The sequence below is a fragment of the Bombina bombina genome, chromosome 1, assembly GCF_027579735.1.
Source record: "Bombina bombina isolate aBomBom1 chromosome 1, aBomBom1.pri, whole genome shotgun sequence".
In the NCBI taxonomy this organism is placed as follows: Eukaryota; Metazoa; Chordata; class Amphibia; order Anura; family Bombinatoridae; genus Bombina; species Bombina bombina.
In genome coordinates, this window is record NC_069499.1 from 1120889080 (window position 1) to 1120909243 (window position 20164).

The window sequence follows — 20164 nt, forward strand, 5'->3', positions numbered from 1 at the left end:
TATGAGGCAACTTGTTGGTTCCTCAAGAGGTCAGAACATACGGCCGGGCGTCTGGCTTATGGCCATGTCTCTTGTCTGAGTTTTCGAGGTCCGGATTTCTGGATTTGGGCCTGGGCGGTTCAGTTTTAACCCTTAGGTTTTGGAACCTCCGCTTGTCCCTCCAGGGGGGTTGGTTTTCTCTCATGGGAGATTTGGTAACTGCCTGACGGTTAGTTTTGCTGTCTCTCTGGCGGGATCTTATAGTGACATAAGGGACAGCTAGTACACCTTTGAGGTTGGCTCGTAGTTGTTTGTCTCAACTGAGCTGGCAGTAATGGCCAAATGGTTCTTCTCTCTTGGTATCGTTTTTACCATTTCGCTACTATCTCTTCGCTATGTCTATGGCTGGGGAAGCGGTTTCCCTTGCATTTGCCTCCCTTGGGGAGTTTTTGGAAGTGCTACAGCTTCTCGTTCTGAGGGGTTCTTCCCTTCTTTGCGTGCAAGATGTCATGGGGGCTGGATTCTGGTACTAGGATGCTGTGGTTCAGTGCCCTATCTCCCTTTTTGGGAGTGTCCCTTCTTTAGGGAAGGGAGCTGTGTAGGGTTTCTGGAACCCAAACACCTAGTATTTCTGTCATGGCTTCGTGGTAGCATGCCAGATTTAAGTAATTGGTCAAAGTTGTTCCCCTATGGGTTTCGTTTTCCTCTTAGGCCCTTCCTTTCTCTTCCTGAGGTCTGGTTTGGAGATTTTGCATTCTCTGTCTTCAGACGTTGCCAGTCTTTTTTTGGGCTGGGACCGTTACCTCGGAGTGGAGGTTGGGCATCTGACTGCTTTGTTGAGTTTGGCCGTGGACTTCAGTTGATCCTGTCCTCCTACCTTCGTTGGGGGGCTCACAGTGTTTTCATCCCTCCTCTGGTTGCATTTGCTGCCGGTGTCCGGATTCTTCCTGGACGGGAGTTGTTGCTGATTTTTTCCGCATTTCTCTGTGGGATGGTGTCCCACGATGGCTTAGAGTCAGCTTTGCTGCTTGAGGCTGGAGCTCGAGAGCTCTTGTTCATCTGTGGCTCTTTGTTTTCACAGAGAGCCTCTTTCTCTACTAGGACGGTTAGTCTCTCCCAATCTTGTCTGCAGGCTTTGAAGTTTCCTTCTGCCCCGATATGGGTTCCTACCTATGTGTGGCTGGTTCTGGCGGTTGTGTCTGCTAGACTATGGTACAGTGGGGAGCTTGTGGCTTCCCTGGAGAACCATAAGTTCTATGGTGTTGTGTCGAAGGATGGGCTTTTGTTCTTCCTTGTGATCACTCTCTCTTAAGTGTGGATTTACACTCTGGGGGAGGGATAGGATCTTTGTCCTTCTAGGGAGTTCATTTCCCTTGGCAGTTGTCTTGTAGCAACCTTGGGTTTGCTTAGTCTTTTGAGGGTTTTTTTTCTTACCCTAGTTTGGTGGTTCTTTGGATCTCTTATTGGATCCTCCATTCTCCCCCTTGGGGGTTGGTGGAGGTTCTTTTCCTTCGGGTCGGGGGTAAGTTTCGGGTGATCCAGGAGCCTGCGGGACTTGGCTCCTTGGAGGCCTTGTGCGCAGTGGACTCTAGGGTCTTGAGTGGGCTCTAGCACAGCCAGTGTTAACTGATGGGCAGTTACTTGGTCCTTTCATTTTTTTCCCCTTTGTTCTAATGATACAGTTTTTTTAGTATGTGTTGGGTAATTTCAGGCTGTGTTGCCTTTCGAAGGGGCTGCCTTCTGTACCTGCCCTTTGTTTGCATTCAGTGTCCTCTATAGCTTGGGTATTGTTTTCCCAAAAGTAATGAATGCAGCTGTGGACTCTTCCCGTTTAGGAAGAAAAACTTAAATTATGCTTACCCCCCCCCCCGAGTTTTACCTATGGGTCGGCCATATTTTAGTTTTTGTTCTTCTGGCACCTATTTTACCCTGATATTTCTCCTACTGTTCCTTGTTCCCTTGGCAGAATGACTGGGGGATAATGGGAAGTGGGGGAGGTATTTAAGCCTTTGGCTGGGGTGTCGTTGCCTCCTCCTGATGGCATCTACCATCAACTTGTAGTTAGGAACATCTGTAGTTATTTAAGCAATCAATATCAACTTGCGTGAAGTATGAGCGTTAAAGATATGCCTGCTGTTCTCAAATGAGTAGTAAATAATCTTCAATCTAGTCTGCTTGTTGTATCCAGGAAAGAAGCCTTTAGCTGAGTAGTATATAGTCCAAGTCCTCAAATAAGTCAGATCTTGTTCCCATAAATAAAAGTCATTACATATTAACAGTACATCCCACGTATGGTATAATTATTATCTACATTTTAACAAATACTTATGTCAGAAATATTGATGTCGTGCATTGCTGCTCTGAACCTGACTTTAATTACATATTTTAACTCATTAACATTATTATAGGACTCCTCTAAAACTTTAGCCTAATGTGTTAGAATTTGCATTGCAGGTGTATTCAAATTGTATGATTTTCTTCATAAATGGAAAGCGTCCACAGCTGCATTCATTACTTTTGGAAATTCAGAACCTGGCCACCAGGAGGAGGCAAAGACACCCCAGCCAAAGGCTTAAATGCTCCTCCCACTTCCCTCATCCCCCAGTCATTCTTTGCCTTTCATCTCATGAGGTTGGCAGAGAAGTGTCAGAAGTTTTCGATAGTCTCTTATGAAGGGTAGTACTCTTCGGCATGGGACTGGAGTTTTAAGTAGCCCTGTCAGCCTCTCAGTGAGAGCATGGTTGAAAGTTAGAGTCCGAAAAATGCAGGGAGAGTCTTTCTGCGAAACCATCCCGAATCATATTAACAGCTCCACAAGCAATCAGCGTTGACAAGTTTCTCTGCCTGCTTTTCTTCTGTTGTGTGATCAGTCCACGGGTCATCATTACTTCTGGGATATAACTCCTCCCCAACAGGAAATGCAAGAGGATTCACCCAGCAGAGCTGCATATAGCTCCTCCCCTCTACGTCACTCCCAGTCATTCTCTTGCACCCAACGACTAGATAGGATGTGTGAGAGGACTATGGTGATTATACTTAGTTTTTATAACTTCAATCAAAAGTTTGTTATTTTACAATAGCACCGGAGCGTGTTATTGCCTCTCTGGCAGAGTTTGAAGAAGAATCTACCAGAGTTTTTACTATGATTTTAACCGGAGTAGTTAAGATCATATTGCTGTTTCTCGGCCATCTGAGGGAGGTAAAAGCTTCAGATCAGGGGACAGGGGCAGATGAATCTGCATTGAGGTATGTAGCAGTTTTTATTTTCTGAATGGAATTGATGAGAAAATCCTGCCATACCGTTATAATGACATGTATGTATACTCTACACTTCAGTATTCTGGGGATGGTACTTCACTGGAATTACTCTGTAAAAAGTACATTAAACCTTTTAATAGGTATTTATTATGTTAAACGTTTTTGCTGGAATGTAGAATCGTTTGCATTTTCTGAGGTACTGAGTGAATAAATGTTTGGGCATTAATTTTCCACTTGGCAGTTGCTTGTTTTAATTGTGACAGTTTCGTTTCTCTCTCACTGCTGTGTGTGAGGGGGAGGGGCCGTTTTTGGCGCTCTTTGCTACGCATCAAAAATTTCCAGTCAGTTACTCTTGTATTTCCTGCATGATCCGGTTCATCTCTAACAGAACTCAGGGGTCTTCAAACTTCTTTGAAGGGAGGTAGATTCTCTCAGCAGAGCTGTGAGACTTATATATTGACTGTGATTAAAAACGTTGCTCTGTTATTTTTACGTTTCAAATTTAATTATTGTTACTTTACTAATGGGAACAAACCTTTGCTAAAAGTTGTGTTGTTTTTCAAGGATTGATGCTATAACAGTTTTTCAGTTCATTATTTCAACTGTCATTTAATCGTTTAGTGCTTCTTTGAGGCACAGTACGTTTTTGTTAAATAAGATTGTAACCAAGTTGCAAGTTTATTTGCTAGTGTGTTAAACATGTCTGATTCAGAGGAAGATACCTGTGTCATTTGTGCCAATCTGTACAAATTGAACAAATTTCACCAAACAGCGAGGGGAGAGTTATGCTGACTAACTCGCCTCACGTGTCAGTACCTGCATCTCCCGCCGGGAGGTGCGTGATATTGTGACGCCTAGTACATCTGGGCGGCCATTACAGATAACATTACAAGATATGGCTACTGTTATGACTGAAGTTTTGGCTAAATTACCAGAACTAAGGGGCAAGCGTGATCACTCTGGGGTGAGAACAGAGTGCGTTGATAATACTAGAGCCATGTCTGATACTGCGTCACAGCTTGCAGAGCATGAGGACGGAGAGCTTCATTCTGTGGGTGACGGTTCTGATCCAAACAGATTGGATTCAGATATTTCAAATTTTAAATTTAAATTGGAGAACCTCCGTGTATTACTAGGGGAGGTTTTAGCGGCTCTTAATGATTGTAACACTGTTGCAATACCAGAGAAATTGTGTAGGTTGGATAAATACTTTGCGGTACCGGCGAGTACTGACGTTTTTCCTATACCTAAGAGACTAACTGAAATTGTTACTAAGGAGTGGGATAGACCCGGTGTGCCGTTCTCACCCCCTCCAATATTTAGAAAGATGTTTCCAATAGACGCCACCACACGGGACTTATGGCAAACGGTCCCTAAGGTGGAGGGAGCAGTTTCTACTTTAGCTAAGCGTACCACTATCCCGGTGGAGGATAGCTGTGCTTTTTCAGATCCAATGGATAAAAAATTAGAGGGTTACCTTAAGAAAATGTTTGTTCAACAAGGTTTTATATTGCAACCCCTTGCATGCATCGCGCCGATTACGGCTGCGGCAGCATTTTGGATGGAGTCTCTGGAAGAGAACCTTAGTTCAGCTACGCTGGACGACATTACGGACAGGCTTAGAGTCCTTAAACTAGCTAATTCATTCATTTCGGAGGCCGTAGTACATTTAACCAAACTTACGGCTAAGAACTCAGGATTCGCCATTCAGGCACGTAGGGCGCTGTGGCTAAAATCCTGGTCAGCTGATGTAACTTCTAAGTCCAAATTACTTAATATACCTTTCAAAGGGCAAACTTTATTTGGGCCCGGTTTGAAAGAAATTATCGCTGACATTACAGGAGGTAAGGGCCACGCCCTGCCTCAAGACAAAGCCAAAGCTAAGGCTAGACAGTCTAATTTTCGTCCCTTTCGGAATTTCAAAGCAGGAGCAGCACCAACTTCCACTGCACCAAAACAGGAAGGAGCCGTTGCTCGTTACAGACAAGGCTGGAAACCTAACCAGTCCTGGAACAAGGGCAAGCAGGCCAGGAAACCTGCTGCTGCCCCTAAGACAGCATGAATCGAGGGCCCCCGATCCGGGACCGGATCTAGTGGGGGGCAGACTCTCTCTCTTCGCCCAGGCTTGGGCAAGAGATGTTCAGGATCCCTGGGCGCTAGAGATCATATCTCAGGGATACCTTCTAGACTTCAAATTCTCTCCCCCAAGAGGGAGATTTCATCTGTCAAGGTTGTCAACAAACCAGATAAAGAAAGAAGCGTTTCTACGCTGTGTACAAGATCTGTTATTAATGGGAGTGATCCATCCGGTTCCGCGGTCGGAACAAGGACAAGGGTTTTACTCAAACCTGTTTGTGGTTCCCAAAAAAGAGGGAACTTTCAGGCCAATCTTGGATTTAAAGATCCTAAACAAATTCCTAAGAGTTCCATCGTTCAAAATGGAAACTATTCGGACAATCTTACCCATGATCCAAAAGGGTCAGTACATGACCACAGTGGATTTAAAGGATGCTTACCTTCACATACCGATTCACAAAGATCATTACCGGTATCTAAGGTTTGCCTTCTTAGACAGGCATTACCAGTTTGTAGCTCTTCCATTCGGATTGGCTACGGCTCCAAGAATCTTCACAAAGGTTCTGGGTGCCCTTCTGGCGGTACTAAGACCGCGAGGAATTTCGGTAGCTCCGTACCTAGACGACATTCTGATACAAGCTTCAAGCTTGCAAACTGCCAAGTCTCATACAGAGTTAGTTCTTGCATTTCTAAGGTCGCATGGATGGAAAGTGAACGAAAAGAAGAGTTCTCTCTTTCCTCTCACAAGAGTTCCATTCTTGGGGACTCTTATAGATTCTGTAGAAATGAAGATTTATCTGACAGAAGACAGATTAACAAAGCTTCTAAATGCATGCCGTGTCCTTCATTCCATTCAACTCCCGTCAGTAGCTCAATGCATGGAGGTGATCGGCTTAATGGTAGCAGCAATGGACATAGTACCCTTTGCACGTCTACATCTCAGACCGCTGCAATTGTGCATGCTGAGTCAGTGGAATGGGGATTACTCAGACTTGTCCCCTACTCTGAATCTGGTTCAAGAGACCAGAAACTCTCTTCTATGGTGGCTTTCTCGGCCACATCTGTCCAGGGGGATGCCATTCAGCAGGCCGGACTGGACAATTGTAACAACAGACGCCAGCCTACTAGGTTGGGGCGCTGTCTGGAATTCTCTGAAGGCTCAGGGACAATGGAATCAGGAGGAAAGTCTCCTACCAATAAACATTCTGGAATTGAGAGCAGTTCTCAATGCCCTTCTGGCTTGGCCCCAGTTAAAAACTCGGGGGTTCATCAGGTTTCAGTCGGACAACATCACGACTGTAGCTTACATCAACCATCAAGGAGGGACAAGAAGCTCCCTAGCAATGATGGAAGTATCAAAGATAATTCGCTGGGCAGAGTCTCACTCTTGCCACCTGTCAGCAATCCACATCCCGGGAGTGGAGAACTGGGAGGCGGATTTCTTGAGTCGCCAGACTTTTCATCCGGGGGAGTGGGAACTTCATCCGGAGGTCTTTGCCCAAATACTTCGACGTTGGGGCAAACCAGAGATAGATCTCATGGCGTCTCGCCAGAACGCCAAACTTCCTCGCTACGGGTCCAGATCCAGGGATCCGGGAGCGGTTCTGATAGATGCTTTGACAGCACCTTGGAACTTCGGGATGGCTTATGTGTTTCCACCCTTTCCGCTGCTTCCTCGATTGATTGCCAAAATCAAACAGGAGAGAGCATCAGTGATTCTAATAGCGCCTGCATGGCCACGCAGGACTTGGTATGCAGATCTAGTGGACATGTCATCCTGTCCGCCTTGGTCTCTACCTCTAAGACAGGACCTTCTGATACAGGGTCCATTCAAACATCAAAATCTAACTTCTCTGAAGCTGACTGCTTGGAAATTGAACGCTTGATTTTATCAAAACGTGGTTTTTCTGAGTCGGTTATTGATACCCTGATACAGGCTAGGAAGCCTGTTACCAGAAGGATTTACCATAAGATATGGCGTAAATACCTATACTGGTGCGAATCCAAAGGTTACTCCTGGAGTAAGGTTAGGATTCCTAGGATATTGTCCTTTCTACAAGAAGGTTTAGAAAAGGGTTTATCGGCTAGTTCATTAAAGGGACAGATCTCAGCTCTGTCCATCTTGTTGCACAGGCGTCTGTCAGAAAATCCAGACGTCCAGGCCTTTTGTCAGGCTTTAGCTAGAATCAAGCCTGTGTTTAAAACTGTTGCTCCGCCATGGAGTTTAAACCTTGTTCTTAACGTTCTACAAGGAGTTCCGTTTGAACCCCTTCATTCCATTGATATAAAGTTGTTATCTTGGAAAGTGTTATTTTTAATGGCTATTTCTTCGGCTCGGAGAGTCTCTGAGTTATCAGCTTTACATTGTGATTCTCCTTATTTGATTTTTCATTCAGATAAGGTAGTTCTGCGTACTAAACCTGGGTTCTTACCTAAGGTAGTCACTAACAGGAACATCAATCAAGAGATCGTGGTTCCTTCCCTGTGCCCGAATCCTTCTTCAAAGAAGGAACGTCTTCTACACAATCTGGATGTAGTTCGTGCCCTCAAGTTCTACTTGCAGGCAACTAAGGATTTTCGACAAACGTCTTCCCTGTTTGTCGTGTACTCTGGTCAGAGGAGAGGTCATAAGGCTTCGGCTACCTCTCTCTCCTTCTGGCTTCGTAGCATAATTCGTTTAGCCTATGAGACTGCTGGACAGCAGCCTCCTGAAAGAATTACAGCTCATTCTACTAGAGCTGTGGCTTCCACTTGGGCCTTTAAGAATGAGGCCTCTGTTGAACAGATTTGCAAGGCTGCAACTTGGTCTTCGCTTCATACTTTTTCCAAATTTTACAAATTTGACACTTTTGCTTCTTCGGAGGCTATTTTTGGGAGAAAGGTTCTTCAGGCAGTGGTTCCTTCTGTATAATGAGCCTGCCTATCCCTCCCGTCATCCGTGTACTTTTGCTTTGGTATTGGATCCCAGAAGTAATGATGACCCGTGGACTGATCACACATAACAGAAGAAAACATAATTTATGCTTACCTGATAAATTCCTTTCTTCTGTTGTGTGATCAGTCCACGGCCCGCCCTGTTTTTTAAGGCAGGTAAATATTTTTTAAATTATACTCCAGTGACCACTTCACCCTTGGTTTCTCCTTTCTCGTTGATTCTTGGTCGAATGACTGGGAGTGACGTAGAGGGGAGGAGCTATATGCAGCTCTGCTGGGTGAATCCTCTTGCATTTCCTGTTGGGGAGGAGTTATATCCCAGAAGTAATGATGACCCGTGGACTGATCACACAACAGAAGAAAGGAATTTATCAGGTAAGCATAAATTATGTTTTTTCTCTCAAGTCCATGGCAGAAGCGCCGCTACTATCTGTCACACTTGAAGGGCTGTGTTCCTGTTCCACGGCGTAGATTCCGGTAAGATCGTTTCATTTTACTTTCATCATGGATGTATTGTAATACAACTGTTTATCCGAGAGGGGCTACAACCTTTCGGGGATAACTTTAACATAGGGTCTCTTTGAGGCTCCTTTTTGTATCTCGGAATCAAGGGTTAATATCTCCTGAGGGGGGTTATTGAACAGCGGGGGTTTATAATCATATTTGTTATGTGATTCTGTCTGCTACTGTGTAGTGTTGCTTCAAAGGTTCATGGCTATTTTGGAACATAACGACCTATGTCTAGTGACGCAGCCTTTACAGTCGGGCACGCTTTTGCATGGACTGCACGATTTACCTTGTGATTCCATTTCCGCATTCCTGACCGTGTGGTGATGGAGAAATCCTAGTTTGCTGGTGTCTGGTTCTCTGGAGGTGGTGAGTGCCCCAGCCATTGGGGGTGTAAGGTGCCGTTTAGATTTTTTATTCAGTGTCCCAGTTATGGAGGATTCTGATTTTTTGATGACATATGTCTCTGATTCAGACTCTACTTCTATGAAGGATATGAATTGGCCTGGGTGATACATGCCCATCAGTTATGTTCCAAATGCCATTTTAGAGTGCTCTGTTCCTCGGTATTAGGGAATCAGGTGCCCTCTGAGCCATTCGCCTCTGGGGATTCTATTTCCCACGAGATGAGTTCCCTACCACCAACTCTTACTACGCATGCAGGTAACCCAAACGCTACTTATCCTTCTATGGAGTGTGGCGTGTTCCCACCCGAGGTTACGACTTGGTTCTGCATGGCCATATCTTTGGCGCTGGCGCATCTGCACCTCCTGGGGAATGTGCTTACGATATTGTCTGTGTTCCGTTAACCGGGGGTCGTCAGGCGTGGGATCGCCTGGTCCAGTTCAGCACTCCGGGTGAGCAACTGCCCCTGAGTCGTTAGGGGGTCAAACTTCGGTGCCAGTGTTTTCTTTTCTCCCGGCGGAGGTATGTTGCGCCTTTCGTTATAGTCTGTCGCGCCTTTGTGTTCTACTAAGGCACGTTTTTGGTGTTGCTGGAGGATCCCACTCTTAATGGGTTTGGGGATTCTCAGTCTTAATCTTTGACTGGCTTGCATGCATAGACATAAGGGGATGAAGTAATCTTCTTATAGTCTTTGTTATTTGTGTATCCTTTTCCAGTTCTGAGCTTGGAAGTCTCGGACCCCTATTGGGCTGGTCCTGTGGGTCTGTCCGTTCTTCCTGAGCGATAGCCTATGTGTTGCCTTATCCTTTATTTTCATCCGGTGAGGATGATTTTTATTTGGTCTAAAACTCATGTTGTGGTGTGATGTTTCCTTCAGGAACTTTCTTCTCTGGAATTGATACTCGTGATTTGTGGTCGCACTGTTGACACGTGACGCTTTTTTATCTCTGGCTGGTCTGGTGAGGGTGCCTAGTGATCTCAATATGATTTGTGGTGTTTACTTGTTTTATTTTACAAGCTGCAACTAGCATCCTGAGAGGACTTGAGGGTCTGTGGTTGCTTAGGGGCATGGGGGATTGGTTCAGCCCTCATTCGCCTTTCAGTCTAGTGGGCCGGGACTCCATTGAGATCTGCGGCGACATGCTCAGTCATTTCCAATTTTTCCAGGAGCTAGAGTGTTCCTTCCAGTTGTCGGCTGGAGATTTGGAGGAGAAAGGTCCTTCATACCGCCGTTCTTACGGTTTTGCCTTTCATGGTCTCTTTGGAAGTGTCCTTTTAGGACTTGTTCCTTTTATAGGTTCTCTTCCTTTGGGTCAAGACTTTCTGGACTTTGTCCGTTTTTTTCTGGCGGCTTTGGCCTCTTAATTAGGAAGTGAAGGCCGTGAGGCTCTGTCTTCCTTCGGGAGTTAGTCATCTCCATATCAGGGGCGATAGAAGGCGGTGTCTCTTTTTCCAAGCTTTTTGCTTAGGGTATGTTTTTCTGCCTGTGTTCAGGATGCTTTGCATTCTTCTCCATTGGGTGTGGTCCTCTGGAACGTTAATCTGAAAGGGTTATGGAGCCTAGCATTTCTTTCTACTCTCTTTCGGGTGACTCTGTTCTCGTTCTCATTTCCCCTAGTGTTGCCCTTGCGGCCTTTGGGCTCTAGAGAGATTGCGTGACTTTGTCGCAGCCTAGAACCTTGTTGGGGGGGTGTTGACCTCCGGCTAGGGGTGTTTTCTTCCCTTTGGGCCGGGAATTACGTGTGAGTCCTGTACTCGTTCTCCGGGTTTCCCAGTTCTCATCCCCTGTGAGGTCTGATTGCTTCAGACGGGGTATCTTGTGTTCCCTGGGGTGTTGTTCATTCTAGGACGATTCTGGGTCCAGGGTTCTTGTCTTGGATCCTTCTTGGATGTCTAGAGACTTATGATCCTGTGGACTGGTTCGGGACGACCCAGTTTTTTCAGGCACCCTATTTTGCGACATAGGGGCTAGCTCATTGGGCTTGCAAGCAGGAAGGCGAGAGTTCACATCCACCTTCGGGTACTGGTTATAAACTTTAAGGCCTGACTTGTCCTTCGGACGGAGTGTGCTCCTCTTCATGGGGAGGTTTTTTTCTGTTGGGTCAACAGTGGTGTCTGGATGATTTTTTCATTTGGTCCGTTTTTTGATCATACTATGGCTTCATGTCTTGTGGACATGTACGCTGTTCTTATCTGTGCTCTTCCCTTTTGAGGGGATAGTTTGTCTTCCTTATGAGCTGGGGTTTCCTCTCTCTGGAGGGTCTTTGACCTGCCATGTGTGTAGGACGTTGGATCAGGTGACTTATTTCTGTAAGGGGCAGCATCTGCTGCTCTGTGGGCTCTGTTCCACCTGTTGGAATTTGATCTCTCTACGTAGAGACTGTCTAAGAGAGCTATGACAGGTCTTCCTAAGGATCTATTGCACTTTTCTCTGTTCCAGGTCCCAGGGGGTTCTCCTTGGGAGTGCCTTATTTTGGAGGAGCGGATTGGGTTGGCTCCCGAGCTCTGTTGAGGTGTTGAGTCCCCCCTTTTTTCTTTCCATTCCCTGGGGGCTTGTGGTTGGGGTCTTTCTGTCCCCCCTGTCTATCAGACATGTCTGTCGCTTGGGCTGGTCCGGTGTTGGAGCAGGATCTGAGACCCGTTGCTCTGCTAAATTTGTCCTCTGAGCATTTGAGGTATGGTAAGCCTCTTGAGGTTTCTCCTTTCTCCATGTTCAAGATTTGTGGGAAGGACTGGCAGCTCTTAGACAGCCTGCAACGTTATCTGCTGGTTAGTGGATACTTAGCAATCTGAAGGATCCTATCTTGAGCTGCTTTCTGCTTGCCCTGCAAGTATTTAAGTTTCAGCGTAATTTTTTGATGACTGCAGCGTGCAGTGATTTTGCTTCAGGTGTTGTTTGAGTGTGGTTGCACTGTGTTAGGGAAAGATCCTCTCTGTTTCAGACTCCCAGTCTTTTCCCGTAGTTTTTGTTTTTCTGGGGTCTGGGCGTTGCCTCCCCTTGTTTCTATGAGACTGGTGGGTCTCTGTTGGTCTGGAGTTCCTTATGTTAGCTAGACAGCTAGCTCAGCATACTAATACACTGTGGCTACTCTGTAGCAAACCGAGGGTTGCAAGTTCGATCCCCGGTGAGGTCTACTCAGCCCTCCTCCTTTCGAGGTTGATAAGATGAGCAGCTCCTTGAGTCCCTTAAGGGGGATTAGCCGCGCTTTACAAGTACATTCATGTTTTTCTCTGTGTCTTTTCTTCTTTGTGGAAGAATACGGTAGCTTGTTCCCTTTCTTTAGTAAGGGGTGTGTTGTTTGAAGACCAACTGCTGGGCGACAGTGTCTCATGGAGGCTGTTGACTCAGTCGAGTCTAGTTCCTGCAGTCTCTAGCAAGGCTTGTGGACTATCTGCGGTCAGTGTCCTTGGGCCTCTTCTTTTTTGTTTTCAAAGTTGCTCTTGGCTTCGGACGAAATGGCATTTTTTTGGGTAGGGTTTTTCAGGCCTGGTGCCCTCAGAATAGGCCGCCTCTGGTACCCTTCTGTTTTTGCATTCAGTGTCCTCTATAGCTTGAGTATTGTTTCCCAAAAGTAATGAATGCAGCTGTGGACTCTTTCCATTTATTAAGAAAAAAATAAATTATGCTTACCTGATAATTTCCTTTTCTTCTGATGGAAAGAGTCCACAGCTCCCCGCCCGTGTTTTTATGTGGGGCAGCCGTAATTTTTTGTTGTTCTGGCACCTTTTCCCCCTGATATTTCTCCTACTGTTCCTTGTTCCTCGGTAGAATGACTGGGGGATGAGGGAAGTGGGAGGAGTATTTAAGCCTTTGGCTGGGGTGTCTTTGCCTCCTCCTGGTGGCCAGGTTCTGAATTCCCAAAAGTAATGAATACAGCTGTGGACTCTTTCCATCTGAAGAAAAGAAAATTATCAGGTAAGCATAATTTATGTTTTTTGGCTTTCTTTTCTGTGATAATCTATTCTATTACAAATCCAGCAGTCTGAATTGGTTAAAGGGACATTTAAAGCAATTTTTATTTACATATTAGAAATTATTCACTGTATTTCAACAGATTTGCTTACAAAGTAAATGTTGCTACAGCCTTTAAAACAGTCATATTAGGAAAATATATAATAAATTGCAGCAGTGAGACTGGCACCTTGTAAAGGCTATTGAATGTTATTTATCCTAATTCCTTTGCTGTGGCCAAATATCGATAGATATAAAGGAACTCCTGCAAGTATTAACCAATCGCTATTCAGTGTGTAGGAATGTCAGTTCTGCATTTCATGGAATGCACTTCAGCCTCGCTAAAAGTAAAAAAAGGCAAATAAATAATAAAATTGGATTGCAGGTTTTTAATGAATTCTTATTTTGATTATGCATAACTAAACATTCTATGGTAAATAAAAATTTAGTTCATATCCATTTAAGCTGCCCAATGACATCTAGTTTTCCTCAGGTTTAATGTTAAAAATTATACATTTAAATTACCCCCACCCCCAAAAAAAAGTCTGTTCAAGGGTACACAGAAGCAAAATATAAGCAGTTAAAGGGACATGAAACCCAAATGAATTTTTTCATGATTCATAAAGAGCATGCAATTTTAAACAACTTTCTAATTTACTTCTATCATTTAATTTGCTTCCTTCTCTTGTTATCCTTAGCTTAAAGGTTTTTCTAGTAAAGCTCAGTAGCAACAAAGAACCTAGGTTCTAGCTGCTGATTGGTGGGTGCATATATATACCGATTCTCATTGGCTCACCCATGTGTTCAGTTAGAAACCAGTAGTGCACTTCTGCTCCGTCAACAAAGTATACCAAGAGAATGAAGCACATGTGATAAAAGAAGTAAATTGGAAAGTTGTTTAAAACGGTATGTTCTACCTAAATCACGAAAGAAAAGTTTTGGGTTTCATGTCCCTTTAATGCAAAACTAAGAACATGGGGCTTATTGATTCAGTACTGATAATCATAAAATACGTTTTTTTCACTTAATAATAAAAATGAATCAATAAATAAATAATTACATGTACAATTAGGAATTTCATATCATTGTCCATAATTGTAGGTTTTTTAACATTTTTATCCTGAATATTCTGCTGAGTATATTTCTTTTGTTGTGCACACATCTTTTATAGATTAAAGGTGTAATTTGAGGCATATTTTCCCCAAAACAATTTTAATCCAACAAATGCTTATGTTCATTAGTGGTTTGGAAGGGTTGTTGAGCCCACAATAAGCTGTACAGAGTATGTTGCAAGGTTTAGTAATTGACTGGAATAGACGCCCCATGTTTGAAAATAAATTCATTGTTATTTCATGAGTTTGACCCAGAAAATATTTCTAAAATACAGATTGCAATGCTATTAACCATGAGATAACTGTTTATTCTGGTGCTTCCGTTACAGTGTGAGGAAGAAGGCAAACCTTACTACTCCATGGATGATGGGCAAACCAAGTTCACTGATCTAATTCAACTTGTTGAGTTCCACCAAATTAATAGGGGTATTTTGCCATGTACCCTGAAACACTGCTGCACCTCCGTGGCGCTGTGATTGGGTCTCAGCTGCCGCGATTGACTCTTTTAGACCTGGCTTATGAAATCACTAGACTACCAGGTTTTATTACGCCTTTTCGCCATTTTCCTTAACTTCTGTCTGCACAGTGAAAAGGAAAAAGTATTGTAAATGGTTAAGCCATAATGGTTTCATTCAAACTAGCTCCCAGGCTAGTGACCCAGCTAAAATGAACCAAAGCCTCTTCAAAATGGTGGAATTTTGCCTACCAAGGACTGAGATTTCAGGAAGCGATATGAATAAGCTACAATCTTTCATTTCTCTGTGACGGTATGAACATCTCAAAATACTGTAAATCAGCCAAGTAAAGTGACATTTTTGGTGGTTAGATTCCATTGAACGACAAATGTTCCTAAATTTTCTAATGCCCACTGGAAGATGACAGTTGGGTACCATGTCCGGAAAAGGAAGGGGGTAATGGCGCATCTGTTGCGATGAGCACTGTATTGTAAATATATATACAAGGCCAGTTCACTGTCACATTTTATATGATAAATCTAACTATATATTTTTGTCATTCATTTTCTCTTATTTTTGTACAAAATACTTTGAACATAATCTGTTTATGAAGAGAACATTTTATTTATATGTACCGGAAAATGTCACAATAATAATAATAAAAAAAACTCACTACCAAAATACCACCATTGTATCTTTACTATGCTCTATGCAAGTGAGGTCTTTGCTACAGTGTACTGCTTTGACCCGTAGAAAAGAATAAACCATCCTTGGAATATCTTTTTTTTTTATCAAGTGTAATTGAATCAGAAAGGTGTAGTTGAATCTACAGGCAAAATAATCAGGTGTTCGTGTTTTATTTGCTCTCTAAAGATTTGGGAAACAATTTGCTAGGGTCATTTTCATAAAGAAGAGACTGTCATGGATACTAGACGTGTACATTTGTTTTCAGACAAATGATCCAATAATTGTATTTCTTTATTCTGAGTGTTTCTTTGCAAACAAATAACAAATGTCACTTTTAACTAATTAACTAATCAACAGCAACTAGTTGGTTCATTTGTTACATGGATAATCAAATATAAAAATTATAAATATATCTTAGATTTGATTATCCCTTTTTATTTTTATTTGATTTGATTATCCCTTTAATTAATTAGCCAACTCGTTTTTGTTGATTCTTTATTATTAACTTAAAATTACCATTATTTATTAATTTTCAAATAAAAACTGTGAATAATGAAGAAATTGATACAAAAATAAATACACGTCTAATAGATACTAAGCTTAAAGGGGTATGAAAATCAAAATATTTTTTTTGATTCATGTAGAAGTAAATTTGATTTTTTGTTTAGTTTTTAGAGACAGTGTACTATAACATTGTTTTCCCCTTAATGTGTTTCCATGATTTGGTATACCAGCTGCAGAGTATAACATTTATGAGAAATTGCGTCTTTATTTTTGTATATGAAATAACTAGCTGTGTTATTTGAAACAACAACCCTATACTTAGAGAGAGAAATTGAAAATTTACATTTTATTAATTACCTCCTACTGGGAGTGTAACTTCTTCTGCTGGCTATGTTTACACAGCTTTTCTACAGCCTAAACTTAAAGGGACATTCCGATCAAAATTTAAATGCCCTGGGATGAATTACATCTCTGTATAGAAACATATTTGCAATATTCATGTATTGGTATTGTGAAACATAGCTAGATATTCTTAGTGCACCAGCATTTTAAATACTGCAGCAGCTCAGACCACCAGTGGGGCTTGTATCATGTCAGCAATTAACAAATTGAGTCATTACCAGAGGGTACAAGCACCTAAGGCTCTCTGGACAAGTGTTGTGTTTAAAATGCTGGTGCACGGTGCTTTTTTAAGTACACATTTGAATTAAACAGCTGTAGCTTTTATTAGAAGAATGTTTGCTAATACACGTGTATTACAAAAATGCTTCTATTCAAAACTGAAATGCACCCATGTGGATTCCAATTTTGATTGGAATGTCCCTTTAAGTATAGAAACTTTCATTATAGGTAGGGTTGCCACCTGTCTGAGAATGACCCGGACGGTTCGTGTTTCCATTTGTGTGTCCAGGTTTAAAGGGACACTAAACCCAATTTTTTTCTTTCGTGATTCAGATAGAGAATGCAATTTTAAGGAACTTTCTTATTTACTCCTATTATCAATGCTTCTTCATTCTCTTGCTACCTTTATTTGAAAAAGAAGGCATATAAGCTTTTTTTGGTTCAGTACTCTGGACAGCACTTTTTTTATTGGTGGATGAATTTATCCACCAATCAGCAAGGACAACCCAGGTTGTTCAGCAAAAATGGGCCGGCATCTAAACTCACATTCTTGCATTTCAAAAAAAGATACCAAGAGAATAAAGAAAAATTTGATAATAGGAGTAAATCAGAAAGTTGCTTAAAATGGCATGCTCTATCTGAATAACAAAAGAAAAAAATTGTGTTCAGTGTCCCATTAAAGCAGAGTCAGGCCCTGACATGCAAATGTCCGAGTTTGGAGGGAAACAGCAACAGCCAAACAGGGGTGATGGTGCATTTGCAACATACTGCACATGCTTCCAGGTATTTCTATCTTGCGTTTGTGTGTCTTTGTATGTAAGTGTCCTTGTCAGAGTGTGTGTGTCTTTGTGTGGGAGTGTCCTTGTCAGAGTGTGTGTGTGTCTTTGTGTGTAAGTGTCCTTGTCAGAGTGTGTGTGTGTGTTTGTATGTAAGTGTCCTTGTCAGAGTGTGTGTGTCTTTGTATGTAAGTGTCCTTGTTAGAGTGTGTGTGTCTTTGTGTGGGAGTGTGTCTGAGTGTGTAAGTGTCCTTGTCATAATGTGTCTTTGTGTTTGTCAGTGTCTTTCTGTGTGGGAGTCTGGGTGTGAAAGAGTAAGTGATGTGTGTGAGATTGTGTGTTAGTGTCTTTGCGTGTGACATAGAGAAAGTATATATGTGTGTTTGAATATGTGAGTTTGTGTTTATGTGCTATTATACATAGTGTGTACTCTGCACATTTTTTTTTTGCTGTGCTGTGAATGGTGCAGGAGTGTTCACATTTAGGGTAGATTGTCCCTTTAAATACCACATATGTTACAAGAAATGAGAGATCCACAAATACAATGAAAAAACATTGCTACATAAAAATCACAATTGCTTACATCTATCAAATTACCACATTACAAAGCAGAGGAAATTGTAGCCTGTTCTATAATCCCAATAAATTAGGTGGGAACGTACACTGAGGTAAAATCACTTTCCTAGATGCAACATAGGTTGTCAAAGGAAGGAATAATATCCATGTGAAAAGGCCAACATCAAATCAAAGACAAAAAGGCGAAAGGAAAAAAAGTGAATTTGTGTAACACAAAACTGTTTGTTATATTGTGGGAAATATATATTTCCTTCCATAAGGCAGGAAGAGTCCACAACTTCATTCCTTACTGTTGGGAAATACAACACCTGGCCACCAGGAGGAGGCAAAGACACCCCAGCCAAAGATTTAAATATCCCTCCCACTTCCCCTATCCCCCAGTCATTCTTTACTTTTCATCACTATAGGAGGTGGCAGAGAAGTGTCAGAAGATTTGGATAGTCCTGTAATGGGTATGTTCCCTTTAAAGAAAGGACTGGAGTTTTAAGTAGTCATGTCTACATCTCAGTGAGAGTATTGATGAAAGTTAGAGTCTGGAGATGCAGGGAAAGTTTTTCTGCGAACCCATCCAGACTGCCAACTAACAGATCCCGGGCAATCAGTGTTGAGGAGTTTTACTGCTTGCTGTTACACACTCAAGTCCATGTCAGAGGTGTCACTGCAAGACTGTCACACTTGAGAGGCTGTGCCTGTTCCACATCATGGATCCTGGAGGTAAGATCATTTTATATATACATTGCTACACAGGGTCACAGTCTGTCTCCTTTAAGCCTCAATAGCATCAAGGGTTAATATCTCCTTCAGGGAGATTATTTGAACAGCAAGGGGTTATTTATAACTGATTTTATGTGAGAGTTTTTTTGGCTCATAGACTGTGTGCTTTTGGCTTTGAACAAACACGTTTCACTTTCGTTTTGGTGTGTTGCACAGCTCATAATAGCTTGGCGCCTTTTTTCATAGCAGGGGAAGTCCTATCCTACTCACTATGTGACCGGGTGCAGTCTTTTCGTTTTTCCTATGATCTTGCTGCGAACATCGCTCCTAGGAGAATGTTTTCTTTGTTAGCTGTCTGGGTTTAGGAGGTGGTGAGTGCCCCAGCCATTAGGATTATAAAGGAGCCGTTTTTTTTTTAATAACGTGTTTACTTTTTGTCGAGGGCTCTGATATTACATTAGTAGGGTCCGCTTTTCTGTACTGATTAATAATTCCTGTTTATATTGTGAGGAGGCCGTTGTTTGCATGCCTGCTCAATTTTTTTCCATTTGCCTAAGCACTGTTCTAAAGTCTAAGAAGGGAGACAAGCCTACTAATACTCATAGCGCTATTAGCCCCTCTGAGCCGTCTATCTCTCAGGAATCTGGATCCCGAGAGATTACTACCCTTTCTACCCTACCTGCTCCACATGCAGTTCCCCACAGCACAACTAATCCTCCATCTGGGAGGGGCTTTTTTCCTGTGGACTTTACCTTGCAGTTACAATCGGCGGTGTCTGCAGCTCTGAGTGCCTTACGTTGTTCTAACAAACACAAGAGAAAGGTTAAACATAGTAACCCTGACTTAGAGTCTTCTAAATATTTGTCGGGTTTAGCTATTATGTCCCAGCTATCCGAGGATGAGTTAACCTCTGTAGCTTCAGAGGTTGAACTTTCTGAGTCGGAGTCTTGAGTTTCTAAACCTCCTTTTGTGGAGGAACCTTCCTTTAAATTTAAAATTGAGCATATGTTTTTTTTATTAAAGGAGGTTCTGTCTACGCTAGAGGTTCCAGAGGCTACTCTCCCTGAGGAACCTAAGATCCCTAAATTAGACAGGGTTTATGAAGACAAAAAGGTCCCTCTGACTTTTCCTGTGCCAGTTAAGATGTAGAACATTATTAGTAACAATTGGAAAAGAATAGGGACTTCTTTTTCCCCCTCATCTACTTTTAAAAAATTATTCCCGGTCCCTGACTCTCAATTAGATTTGTGGGGCTCCATCCCTAAGGTGGATGACACTATTTCTACATTGGCTAAGCTTACTACTATACCCCTGGAGGATAGTTCCTCTTTCAGAGAGCCTATGGATAAGAAAATGGAAACCTTTCTGAGGAAGATGTTTCAACATACAGGGTTTTTATTTCAACCGGCGGCAGCTGTAGCCGCTGTTGCTGGAGCAGCTACCTACTGGTGCAACACTTTGTCGGAGCTCATTGGGGTGGAGAAGATTTTATTAGTTTCAGGGCTGGACTCCATTATTTCTACGGTTACCGGAGGGAAGGGTGCCTTATTACTGCAGAGCAAGAAAAATAGGCCTAAGGGATAGCAATTGTCTAATTTTCATTTCTTT

At 42.6% G+C, this 20164-nt stretch overlaps 1 protein-coding gene across 3 annotated transcripts in view; it reads left to right on the forward strand.

Annotated features, from left to right (window-relative positions):
- The window catches only part of GRB7 (growth factor receptor bound protein 7), a 260167-nt gene extending 244808 nt beyond the window's left edge, over positions 1–15359 (forward strand). For all 3 annotated transcript variants that reach the window (XM_053698126.1, XM_053698130.1, XM_053698139.1), the window contains one exon: positions 14553–15359. In XM_053698126.1, coding sequence (XP_053554101.1) covers positions 14553–14699 — 147 coding nt within the window. In that variant the 3' untranslated portion in view covers positions 14700–15359. The remainder of the gene's footprint in view (positions 1–14552) is intronic.
- The last annotated feature ends 4805 nt before the right edge of the window (positions 15360–20164 follow it).